Below are 12199 nucleotides of genomic sequence, written 5' to 3'. Positions count from 1 at the left end.
AAGAGGAGGAGGGAGGAGGAGGGAGGGGGAGGAGGAGCCGGTCGAGGGACGACAACGGCCTGCCTCGTCCCCTCCCCCTCCCCCTACACATCCGCAAAGTTGACGGCCGCAATCAGATACACTGTCTGCCGCTCGGCCTGCTCGTCGACCCAGCCGAGCCCCTCACGCATGATGCAGTTCTCGATGGCCGTCCGCGCGCGGACCAGGGGCCAGCCGGTGCGGTCGCGCACGTCGGCAAGCGTCAGCGCGCCGTCCGTGTCGGACGCGAGCACGAGCAGCATGCTCTGGTCGGTATCGAGCTCGCGGGGGACGGAGCGCACGAACGTCGTCCCGCCGGCCGAGTGCAGCGTGTACCCTGCGCGCAGGGGCTCTAGGAGCTCGACGGCGTTCTTGATGTCCTCCTCGGTGATCCGGTCCGACGAGCGGTCCGTGCGGTCCGTGCGGCCGCGCATGCGCTCGACGCGCGCGATGAGCTCGCCCATCTCGATGATGCCGCCGTTGCGCTCGCGCGTGCTCACGCACACGTCGACGACTTGCAGCGCCAGCTCGCAGCTCCACTCGCCGAGACCCAGCTGCTCGGACCACCAGCCGCGCCCAGACGAGCCGGCCAGCGGGTCCACCCCGATCGCGGCGCACATCTTCTGGAACTGGTGCCGCAGGGCCGGGTCCTTGCGGATGTCGGCGCGGTGCTGCGATGCGAAAGTGACGAGCGCATCCTTGAAGGACGCGAGCGACGTCTCGAGATGGCCCACTTGCTGCGCCGTTAGGGCCGTAGAGAGCGCGTTGTACGACGACGTCGCGGCCGTGTGCCGTGTCAGGCCTGAGATGCCTGCTCCTTTGCGCATGGCGGGCGGGGGTGTTGGAGTTGTTGTTGCCGATGAGATGAGGTCTGTCAATACGACGGCACGACGCCGACTGCCGAGCCGTAGTGATGTGGTCGGTGCCAATGACGCCAGTGCGATGTGGGGTTTGCTTCCGCGCTGCGGCGGCAGGAGAGCGGCAGTTGAGCGCGGAGCGGAGAGCGGGCCGATGGAGCACTGTGGGCTTGGGTTTGCTCGGATGTGCTCCTTCCGGCGACCGACCACCTGCACTTTGTTGGCTCACCAACCTCCGAAGCTGCAATGCAACATCGTGGGGTAGCCGCCGGCAACAAGAGATAAAGTGCACCACAGTCAAAGCAAGCAGCTTTTTCCTCTCCCCCAGCCTGCAGCCACCTCTCTCCACCCTACTCGACAGCCAGAATGGACTACTTTATCGGATTTGACGTGTGAGTAGAGCTTCCCCTCCTGCCGACATCAAGCTCACTCCGACCAGCGGCACGGGATCGGGCCGCGCCTGCCTCGTCGACCGCAAGGGCACGCTCATCGCAGACCACTCGGTGCCCACCCAGACCCGCCGCTCGCCCAACGACCACCGCATCTTCGAACAGTCGACCTTGGACATCTGGGCTGCTCTCGCGACGTGCTCCAAGGCCGTCATCAAGGCGGGCGGCATCGACCCCTCGGCAGTCAAGGGCGTCGGCTTTGATGCCACCTGCAGTCTGGCCGTTGTCGACCGCGCCGGCCGGCCCGTGAGCGTGTCCCGCGCGAGCTCGGCCCAGTCCGAGGAGAGCGACGACAACCTCGGCACCGAGGGCCAGTGGAACGTCATCCTCTGGGCCGACCACCGCGCCGAGGAGGAGGCAGAGCTCATCAACTCGACCGGAGAGGGCGTCCTCGACTTTGTCGGCGGCACCATGAGCGTGAGTGTGCGGCTCGGGCACGGCTGACGGGCAGCTCGAGATGGAGACGCCCAAGACGCTCTGGCTCAAGAAGCACATGGCCCCCGCAAAGTTCAAGGACTGCATGTTCTTCGACCTGCCCGACTACCTCACGTACCACGCCACCTCGTCTCTCGCCCGTTCAAACTGCTCCCTCGCCTGCAAATACTCGTACATCCCGCCTGGGACGCGCGTCCGCCACCAGTGCAACGGCGGCGAGGAGGAGGTCAGCAAGGACGGCTGGTCGGCCCGCTTCTTCAACAAGATTGGTATGGGGTGACGGTTGGGACTAGGCTGACACTGCAGGCCTCGAGGACCTCGTCAAGGACGACTTTGACCAGCTCGGCGGCATCCCCGGCAAGAATGGCCTCGTTCTCACCGCCGGCCAGCCCGTTGGCAAGGGCCTGAGCAAGGCCGCCGCGGCCGACCTCGGCCTCCCAGAGGGTACTGCCGTCGGCAGCGCCGTCATCGACGCGTGAGTTGGCGAGCGAGTGACAGCGCTGATGGCAGTTACTCGGGCTGGATCGGCACCGTCGCTGCCGTCGCGACCTCGAGCTCGGGCGAGAAGGAGCCTGTCCCGACTCTCGACGACGCCGCTCGTCGCCTCGCCGCCGTCGCCGGCACGAGCACGTGCCACCTCGCGCAGAGCAAGGAGGGCATCTCGGTTCCCGGTGTCTGGGGCCCGTACCGCAACGCCGTCTTCCCCGGCTACTGGATGAACGAGGGCGGCCAGTCGTCGACCGGCCAGCTCATCGACTTCATCATGACCACCCACCCGGCGTACCCGCAGCTCGTGGAGCTCGCCCAACAGAGCAAGACAAGCACGTACGAGCTCCTCGGCAAGCAGCTGGAGAAGATGCAGAAGGCCGAGAAGGCGGAGACTCTGAGTGGGTATCGCTCTGCCATATCGACCACACGCCACGATGCTAACCGCTCCAGCTCACCTCACCAAGGACCTCCACTTCTACCCCGACCTGGTACGTGAAGCTATAACATGCATGACGATAGCTAACGATCCACAGCACGGAAACCGCTCGCCGCTCGCCGACCCCAAGATGCGTGGCATGATCTCTGGCCTGGCCCTCGATGCCACGATCAACGACCTCGCGGCCAAGTTCAACGTCACGCTCGAGGCTATCGCGCTGCAGACGAGGCATATCGTCGACACGATGAACAAGAATGGGCACAATATTGACTCGATCTACATGAGCGGTAGGTCGCGCATAGAGTGGCAGCAACTGGCACTAACTCCCCCAGGCTCGCAGGCGAAGAACGGCCCTCTGATGCGCCTGCTCGCCAATGTCCTCCAGATGCCCATCATCATTCCCCCTCACCCTTCCTCGGCGGTGGTTCTGGGGTCGGCGATGCTCGGACGATTTGCCTTTGAGCAGTCGCAGTCGGGCGAGATCAGCTCGCAGGCCGAGGCCGAGGCGGCAGGTGACCGCGAGGGCTCCAAGCTGTGGGACATTATGGTCGACATGACGCAGCCTGCGACTCGCGTCGAGCCACGGGGCGGCAAGGAGGGCGAGAGGGAGCGCAAGGTGCTTGACGCCAAGTACGCCATCTTCCTTGAGCAGGTCGAGACGCAGCTTCGCTGGAGGAAGCTCATGGCCGAGGCGGCGGCGTAGGACATTGTACTATTTGATCGATTTGCATTAGATTTTGAGATGGACTATTGTAATCAAGTGGGGCTGCGAGTCTCCCTAGTCTGCGTCATGGGGGAGCGTCGACGACAGAGGGGAAGGGGGGGCAACTGCCCCAACCAGACGTCTTGTTGCCGCGAGCAGACCCCCGAGCAGACTCGCCCCGGCGTGCGCCTCGCCCGTCCGAGTCAGTCATCGCCCTCGAGCCCCCCCGACCCTTCCTTTGCCCCGCTCGCTCCGATCTGCGACCGCGCTTCCCGCACGTTCCATTCCATCCCTGCCAATCTGACCCACTCTGACACGGCGACGCGTCGCAAAGATAGCCCTAGGAGTGGGTTGATCGGCGGCGTCGCACACTAATCCACCATGGGGCGCAGTGACGCCCCATTGTCCGCGCGACTCGCCCGCCGCAGAAACACCTTTGCGCTCTGGCCAGCCCCAAGCACACTGGGCACGACAGAAGCACGCACAGCACAGAAGGGGGCGCGGGCGCGCGCAATCAGCCAGCGCGAGGCCGCACATGACGAGCGTGGCGGGGCGTGGCGCACGCTCGCGCCGGCCGCGATAGCGCGTGCACCCCTCGCCTTGCAGCGCTTTTGGCAGCGTGCCTGTGGCTCGAGCGAGCTAGATAGCGTCTCTTTGGGCGCCGATCCTTGCGAAAGGAAGGCGACGGGCGGGCGGGCGGGCGGCGGGGCGGCGCGGCGCAGAGGCAAGGGGATGGGCGCCGATGAGCCGCCCGACGAGCGCACACGCGCCATCCCCAACGGATTCGCGTGCCCCCGTGCGTGCTTGCGGACGTGTGTCGTGTGCATGCACTGCCGCGCGCGCAGAGGGAAAGGGAGCGAGGGATGGAGGGGGATTGGCGGTGAGCGTCAAAGGAAGGGCGCATGCCGCCTGCGTGCCGACGCGCCACCACCCCAACCCAACCCAGCCCAACCCAGTCCAGCCGGGTCAGTGCTCTCTCGAGCCGTTGCTGCCCATCCGGTCAACTTGGACTCGCACTCTCCCGACATACTTAAGCCCGTTCCCACTACCCATTCCTCTTCTTCAACAAACTCCTCCAACTACTCTCCCCCTCACCCAACAGCAGCGCAGCAATACCCCCAACAAAGTGAGTCTCACCGCCCGACACAACCTCCACACCGCGCCTTCCCCCTCCTCCACCGCCCTCCACCCACACGACCGCGACTCTCACACCCCTCCACACTCGTGCCGTGTGTTGTTGTTGTTGCCCCCCTCCCACGTCCCACGCCCGACACTGACACCGCCCAGCCTCAACCTCAAGGCCAGTGACGATGCCTCCCAAGAACCAGCCGGTGAGTACACGCACCCCTCCCTCCCCCTTCCCCAGCCCTCATAAGCACTCGACGCGCCGCCCAACACTCGACTCGCACAACCCCTCGCCCACTCCCACTCCAACTCCAACTCCACCACACACCTTACTCACTATCAACAGGTGACGGCTGCCGAAGTGCAGCACCTCGAGCAGGCCATGGGGTCATTTACGCTCAAGGACGATCTCATCCTTCGCGGTAAGTCTCACCCCATCCTCCTGTCCGACGCCATCCACTGACGTCCGTTCTTCCCTTCGTTGGCTGACCCATTCCAGATGCCCACCCTCGCCCCGGTACGTGCACTCGGGACTAGCTGGGGTAGTCATGCTGACCATAGCAGGCGTTGGCACCGCCGGGACGAAGATCCCTGTCGAGGCCAACATGTACCAAGCCCGGTTCACCAAGTCAGCAGCAACCGTCTTGTGCGTATCGACGGTAACTTGGCCCCAGGTGGTGACGACTGACGGCACTTCCTCAGCCACTACGACGTGGAGATTAACCCGGTCGCCAAGGTTGCCAACCAGAAGTAAGCAATGGCCCTCGGTGAGCTTCCTAACATTTGCAGGATGCCCAAGCCGCTGGCGGCGAAGATCTTCAAGGCGGCGCAGCAGGTCGCTCAGCAGGACCCCGACGCTATGGCGTTCCGGTTCGCGGCTTTTGATCAACAGTACGTCCTAGTGTCCCGAAGATACGACGTGCGGTGTGCTAACCTCACTGCAGGAAGAACGCTTACACAACGACCAAGTTCGCCGTTGACAAGGCCGGCAAGCGCACCGTCCGCGTCGAGCTCCCGGAGCCCGGCCGCGAGATGTCGGATAAGCGACGTTTCAACGTCGTCTTCCAGCTCGCGAACACCATTGACCTTCAGTCCATTATCCGTTTCTGCTCTGGCGACAAGCAGTCCACTCAGGAGGGTAACATTGTTGTGAGTGACAGTGGATTCGCTCTAGGCTGACTTTCGCAACAGACCACGGCCATGCAGGCCATCAGCGTTATGCTCCGCCAGGAGCCCTCGCAGCGCTACACGGCCCTTGGCGCCCGCAACCGCTACTACAGCCTTAGTACGTAACCACTGTACACTTACGCTGACTCTAGACAATGCCACCGAGCTTCCTAACGGCGCGCTCGTCCTCTCTGGTTTCCACCAGGCGTTCCGTGCTACGAGCAACAAGCTTCCCGCGATCCAGGTATGACTACCCACACGTGATGGCTCTAACGACCCTAGATCGACACGGCCTACACTGCCGTCTGGAAGTCGGGACTCCTCTCGGTACGTACAGTCGAAGTGCGGTGGGTGAACGCTAACGCCTGCAGAACAATGTCGGGCAGTACCTTGGTGTCGGCGGCGGTGGCGGTGGTGGGCGCGGTGGTCGCGGCGGGTTCCGTGGCGGCCGCGGCGGTGGACGCGGCGGCGCGCCACAGGCCTCTGGTCATGGTGTCCAGCTCGACAATCTGCAGCCAAACCAGATCCGTGTTCTGAAGAAGCTCCTCTATGGCGCCAAGTTCACCCTGCCATACAAGTAAGTTCACAACATCCTTCTCTAACTGACGTCTCGCAGGAAGAACGACCGCGTCTATACTCTTAAAAACATCTCCAACCTTCCAGCCTCGGACATCAGGTTCGTGGTGCAGGGCCAGGACGGCGCGCCCGACAAGCAGGTCGGCCTCGTCCAGTATTACAAGCAGAACCACGGGATCAACCTCACCAAGCCCCGCCTTCCTTGTGTGGTGTACGGCAAGAACTTCATGGCGCCGTAAGTCGACTCATCCCCGCTTGGCGTTGCTAACAAGTCCAAGGTTTGAGTTGGTTCATATCTGCGACTTCAATCCGGTGCCCTTCGCGGCCATGACGTCTGATCAGACCGCCGCGATGATCCAAGTCGCGGCCGCGCGCCCCATGCAGCGTGCCCAGAGCAGTGAGTCCACTTGCCCGCTGTCGCGCAATGCCTAACATAGTCCAGTCAAGCAGTGGCGCGCTGCCCTGGCTTACCAGAACAGCCCACTTCTCGAGGCTTGGGGCCTTCAGGTTCAAGCGAACATGATGAGGATCGACGCTCGTGTTCTCCCCCCTCCTAAGATCAACTACAAGGGTGGCAAGTCGACGGGCCTGTGGAACGGGTGAGTACCAAATGGCATGCGCGAGCAATCGCATAAGTGAGCTAATCGACCAGGGGCTGGAACCTCAAGCCCAACAACGGCCCGGCCATGACTGTAAGTGTCCTGTTGCGCCTTGCTTGATACCGCCACTGACCAGCGCACAGTTCACCCGCCCCGGCAACCCGCTCAAGTCCTGGGCGATTCTTTGCGGGGCACCGCGCATGGACATCCAGGCGTGCGGTGAGTGCCTCGAGGTGATCGAGGTGACGGCACTGACGCCTTGCAGCGCGCTTCCAGCAGCAACTGGTCAAGGCCCTTCAGAGTTACGGTACGTTGTAATGCTGGCCCAGCTACTGCACTGCTTGCTGACGTCTTAGGCTGCGCTGTCGCGAACACCAACCCGGATCTGATCCAACTCGCCAGGGTCGAGCCCAACAGCCGGAACTCTGACTTGCATGACTCGCTGGCCCTGGCGGCACGCACCTGCTACCAGAAGAACAAGATGAACCCACAGCTGATCGTGGTCATCCTGCCGGTAAGTTTTACAGCTAGCAAATCTGACTTGTCCCCTCAGTTCAAGGACACGGCTATCTACAAGGAGGTCAAGACGATTGGCGGTGAGTGGAGTAGTGATCGCAGTTGTGTGTTTTACTAACTGTGATAGCCATGCGCCTCAAGCATGTGCGTTTCGGGGGTCAGCGATGTCCCGTGCTAACTTGCAGCCTGTCGTAACCCAGTGCCTCGTCGCGGACAAGCTCATGAACGAGCGCGGTCTCGACCAGTACCTCGGCAATGGTGAGCCTGGCAGCGGCGGTGTGAGCTAACCCTCCCAGTCGCCATGAAGATCCACGCGAAGGTTGGGGGTGTCACCCACGAGGTCAGCGTCCCTGGTGTTGACGCCACGACCATGGTCATCGGCGCGGACGTAAGTGGACGAAGCCCATTCTGTTTGTTTGCCTCTGACGCATTCTAGGTCACGCACCCCAGTGGCGGCCTCGGAAAGCTCAACCCCTCAATCGCGGTCTCGGTTGGCGCCCTCAACCCCGCGAACGTTACCTTCCAGACCGAGGTCCGCCTCCAGGACCCCCGCCAGTGAGCCTTCTTCTTGATCGACAGTGGGCGCATACTAACGCGGCATAGGGAGGTCATTAGCGACCTCGGGGAGATGACGAAGCTCCAGCTCGAGACGTACATGAACAACAACAAGGGCGTGCCGCCGGCAAAGATCCTCTTCTTCCGCGACGGCGTCTCTGATGGCCAGTGGCAGATTGTCAAGGAGTGAGTTGCAGAATGACTGTGGCCGTGCTGGGCGCTGATCCGTCACAGCCGGGAGGTCGCGGCTATTCGCAAGACCGCGGCCGAGCTGAAGCAGGGCTACAAGCCCAAGATTACGTTCGTGATTTGCGCCAAGAGGGTAAGCCGGCTCTCATCATGACGAGGTCCGCTGCTGACTTGCCACTCAGCACAACATGCGCTTCTTCGGCATCGAGGGCGTTACCAAGCAGATGGATGCCAAGAACGGCAACCTCCCCCCCGGTGAGCCATTAAGCCGCTCGCTCGCGCAACTAACACCATCAGGCACCGTCGTCGATACCATGGTCACGCACCCATTCGTGTTCGACTTCTACCTCCAGGCCCACCATGGTCTGCAGGGCGCCGCCCGCCCCACCCACTAGTGAGCAGAGCCTCTTTGGTCCGATTGTGCCTATACTTACAATTGCAGCGTTGTTGTCGTCGACGACAACAACTTCACGGCCGACCAGATGCAGGAGATGTGCTACAAGATGTCCAGCACGTACCAGCGCGCGACGCGCTCGGTCTCGGTGAGTTTCATGGGTCGAGGATTGAGCTAACCAAACAGATGATCCCCGTCGCTTACGTGAGTGTTACTTGACCCAGAGTTTCGAGACCCACTAACCTGGTACTCTCTCGTGCAGTACGCCCATGTGAGTTGGCCGCCCACGCGCTTGCACATCAGACTGACGCCTATCCCAGAACGCTGCCGAGCAGGCCCGTCTCGCGACGTACACGGACGACGGTGGGTCGGACGCCGCTACTTCCATCTCCGGCCACTCTGGGGCGCCCCCGCAGCCGATCACGGTGTACGAGCAGACCTTTGGTAGGTGTCTCGCTCGTCTACTCCACCGTTTGTCGCTGACGCTTCCTAGCCAAACGCTACCGCGATGCTGGCAGTAAGTCCTGTGCTCCGACCTCGGGCGAGTGCATGCTAACAACTCCACAGCCAACAAGATCGCCTGGGTGAGTTCGAGCCGAGCCTCGGGTTTGTTGGCTGGGATGCGCTAACATTGCAGCACATGTAATCGTGGCCTTGCACAACCAAGGCGCAGTGTCTCTCCTGTCCCGTCGAATGACGAAGTCGCGTTTGTAAATACCATAGAGAACATCTCATCTTGCTACCTCGTGGATGCAATGAATGTCGAACTGGTGCGGGGGCTGGGGCAGGGTTGGGAGGTTGGGACATGGGACTTAGCGACTTGGACATGGGCGACGACTTGCTGCAGTCGACGAGCTATGTAGATTTGCGCCACACTGACAAACCGACCTCCACTTAGCTCGCTCCCTCTTCCACCATCCACCCCCACCTCCCTCCCTCCCCCTCCTCCATCCGCAAACCAACAATGGAGCCATGATCCTCGGCATCGGCGTCGACATCCTCTCGCTCGCGCGCATCGAGGGCGTGATTGCGCGGCGCGGCGCGGCGCGCCTCGCCGCGAGGATATGCAGCGCGCGCGAGCTGGCCCAGTTCGACGAGCTGACCGGGGGCGAAGCCGACACGCTCCGCCGCGCGCAGCTGCGCTTCCTCGCGTCGCGGTGCGTCTTGCCCTCGTTCCCCGCTAACCCGCAGCTGGGCCGCAAAGGAGGCAGCGTACAAGGCCCTGCCGTTCGCCGTGGGCTGGAAGCAGCTCGAGCTGGGGTACGCGCCGTCCGGCCGCCCCCTGCTCGCGCTGGCTGCCGACCCCGCTGCCGCTGGCAAGCAGCTGCCGCCCGTCAGCCTCCTCGCGACCATCTCGCACGACGCGGGCGTGCTCGTCGCTGCTGTTGTTGCGCAGGGGGGCTAGTTGGTGTGGGGCAGGCACGGCGGCGCGCGACGCAGTCCTCTCGTCACTCGGCACGGGCGAGGTCAGCTGGCCCCTCGGCACTGGCTGGCACGACACGGCCGTGCTCGATCGCGATCGCGTCGTCGACTCGCATCAACAGCATGACTGTCGCAGCGCGCGCCAAGGCTCCTCGCCCTGCGCGCTCCCACTTCCACGACAGACGAGCCCCACCACCTTGTAGCCGCCCCCGCACCTTGTAGCCGCTGCAGCACCACGTCGCCCCTCCCCACCCATACCCCTCCACCACCGCCCATTCTGAAATGCACTGCATAGTGGTACATCATCGTTCACAGTCACAGGTGCCCACGGCGCGGCTTGTGCCGCAGGTCACGTGCACAACAAGACTTTATGATTCTGGTTCGCGATTCGATTCTCAACTTCTCACGTCCTCTACCCTAACTCTCCATCTCGGCACATCGCTTAACGACGGGCCGAGGTCGTGGCGTTGTTGAACGCCAGGAGGTTGGGCGAGCCGGCGGGGAGCGGGCGGCCAGCAGCATCGCTGAGGATGCCGGGGCTGGCGAGAGCGATAAGAGCCTTCTTGAGGCGCTCGGGGGTGAGCTCGCGCTTGCCACGAGTGAGCTCCACAACGGCGTCCTCGGGGGCGGGGAGGACGGCCTGGAGAAGCTCGGGAAGGAGGTCGTACGCCTGCGAGTAGGCGCTGGCGTCCTGCTCGACGGCGACGAGCTCCTGCTGTCCCTCGAGGATCGAGAACGTCTCGCTGCCCTCAATCGAGATGAGGTAGGCGAGAAGACCAGCAATGTGGGGCGAGGCCATCGAGGTACCCGAGATGGTGTTGACAGGAGGAACGCCGTTCCAAGTCGACTTGATGTCGAGACCAGGGGCAAAGATGTCGACACACTTGCCGTGGTTGGAGAAGTACGCGCGCTCGTCGCGGATGGTGGAGGCGCCGACAGTGACGGCGAGCTTGGATGCAGCGGGCGAGAACGTGCACGCGTCACGGTTGTCGCTGATAACGTTAGCCTAGCTCAAACAACATCCACTCAGTACTCACTTGCCCGCAGCGACAGCGAAGTGGAGACCCGACTCGACGGCCGAGTCAACGGCGTCGTCGAGCGACTGAGACTTGCCGCCACCGAGCGACATGTTGGCAACCGAGCCCTTGTGCTTGGAGCCACCCGACTTCTTCGCCTTCTCGGCGTCCTTCGCAGCCCAAACCACACCCTTGAGGACGTCGCTCATGCTGCCCGAACCGTTGCTGCGGAGAACCTTGACGGCGACGATTTCGGCCGCCTTGGCAACGCCATACTTGGCCGAACCAATGGTACCAGCGCAGTGAGTGCCGTGGCCGTTTCCGTCCTCGTCGGGGTCGCCCGAGGGGATGGTGGCACCCCACCGGGCGCGGCCCTCAAACTCGGGGTGCTGGATATAGACACCAGTGTCGATAACGTAGGCAGTCACGCCCTCACCGCCGTGCGAGTCGAACACGTACTTGTTGAATGTGCCGAGGCGGAGAGTGTCGCGGTGCGAGATACGGGCGAGGCCCCAAGGTGCGTCCTTCTCAGTCTCGATGTCGTCGCCAAAGCTGTCGACACCCTTGATGTCGTCCTGGGTGCGGACGATCTGGTCGTGCTCAACATACGCCACCTCGGGGGCCTCGCGGATAGCCTCAAGGGCCTCGGCCGAGAAGCGTCCGGCTGCCAAGCTATCAGCAAGCATCCTGAATAGCAGCTGCTGCGCAACTTACAGTAACCAGTGAAGTCGAAGTTGTCGATCTTGTCGGCGTAGACGTGGGTAAGGCCATCCTCAACGCCCTGGAGAGGCTGGTCGTGTGATTAGCAAAGACTCGGAGATAAGCCCGTTTGCCACCCAGGGGGGATGACGACGAGTGACACGACATCTCGTGTGCGATGGGTGTACAAGAGAGTGATGCGTGATTATCCCAAGTGAGACAAGACGCCACAACACTGGGTCACGCTCCGATGCTATCGGCTAGGGGTCGGGATGGGAGGGGGAGGGGGAGACACTTACAGCAGCGTTCTGCCAGACGGCAACGTTGTCGAGGTGGAGCGAGATCTGGTCAACAGACACGCCCTTCTTGAAGACGACGATGTACGAGTCGGGGATGGTCTCGCCAGCCACGTTGAGGGGGGCAATGCCACCCGCGCGCTTGAGGGGGGTGGCAAGGATGGCCGGGAGGAGGGAGAAGAGGACGGTGAGGGACAGACGCATGATGGGTATGATGGTTCTGCAGCAACGGGTGGATCGAGTGAGGTGGGATGGGAT

The 12199-nt window shown here is 62.8% G+C and overlaps 5 protein-coding genes across 5 annotated transcripts; 3 read left to right on the top strand and 2 right to left on the bottom strand.

Moving 5' to 3' along the window:
• Nucleotides 1-83: 83 nt before the first annotated feature.
• dot2 (ESCRT II complex subunit Dot2) lies at nt 84-845 on the bottom strand (the record flags this gene model as incomplete). Its single annotated transcript, XM_069351269.1, has 1 exon — nt 84-845. The coding sequence occupies one exon, from the start codon at nt 843-845 to the stop codon at nt 84-86; it is 762 nt and encodes a 253-aa protein (XP_069211655.1).
• Nucleotides 846-1241: 396 nt separating this feature from the next.
• Q8F55_002676 (uncharacterized protein) lies at nt 1242-3387 on the top strand (the record flags this gene model as incomplete). The annotated part of the gene is made up of 8 exons (XM_069351268.1): nt 1242-1267; nt 1315-1741; nt 1776-2028; nt 2066-2234; nt 2270-2646; nt 2699-2736; nt 2782-2971; nt 3017-3387. The coding sequence occupies 8 exons, from the start codon at nt 1242-1244 to the stop codon at nt 3385-3387; spliced, it is 1851 nt and encodes a 616-aa protein (XP_069211654.1).
• A 1310-nt stretch (nt 3388-4697) lies between these two features.
• On the top strand, nt 4698-9154 carry ago1_1 (Protein argonaute; the record flags this gene model as incomplete). Its single annotated transcript, XM_069351267.1, has 29 exons — nt 4698-4718; nt 4859-4934; nt 5059-5158; nt 5215-5262; nt 5302-5403; nt 5457-5661; nt 5704-5797; nt 5832-5923; nt 5962-6006; nt 6051-6256; nt 6296-6490; nt 6534-6652; nt 6698-6854; nt 6908-6947; nt 6998-7073; nt 7120-7161; nt 7211-7368; nt 7408-7450; nt 7533-7628; nt 7667-7758; nt 7807-7925; nt 7974-8111; nt 8160-8247; nt 8297-8369; nt 8412-8508; nt 8557-8656; nt 8812-8952; nt 9002-9034; nt 9146-9154. 29 exons carry the CDS (start codon nt 4698-4700, stop codon nt 9152-9154), a joined length of 2805 nt encoding a protein of 934 aa, XP_069211653.1.
• A 326-nt stretch (nt 9155-9480) lies between these two features.
• Q8F55_002674 (uncharacterized protein) lies at nt 9481-9913 on the top strand (the record flags this gene model as incomplete). The annotated part of the gene is made up of 2 exons (XM_069351266.1): nt 9481-9665; nt 9700-9913. 2 exons carry the CDS (start codon nt 9481-9483, stop codon nt 9911-9913), a joined length of 399 nt encoding a protein of 132 aa, XP_069211652.1.
• A 459-nt stretch (nt 9914-10372) lies between these two features.
• Nucleotides 10373-12145, bottom strand: PRB1 (proteinase B; the record flags this gene model as incomplete). The annotated part of the gene is made up of 4 exons (XM_069351265.1): nt 10373-10922; nt 10968-11610; nt 11661-11736; nt 11945-12145. The coding sequence occupies 4 exons, from the start codon at nt 12143-12145 to the stop codon at nt 10373-10375; spliced, it is 1470 nt and encodes a 489-aa protein (XP_069211651.1).
• Nucleotides 12146-12199: the final 54 nt, after the last annotated feature.

The sequence above is a fragment of the Vanrija albida genome (assembly GCF_041260175.1).
Source record: "Vanrija albida strain AlHP1 chromosome Unknown contig_2, whole genome shotgun sequence".
NCBI lineage: Eukaryota > Fungi > Basidiomycota > Tremellomycetes > Trichosporonales > Trichosporonaceae > Vanrija > Vanrija albida.
The sequence above is the reverse complement of the archived record's forward strand: the minus strand, read 5'-3'. Positions and strand labels throughout refer to the sequence as shown.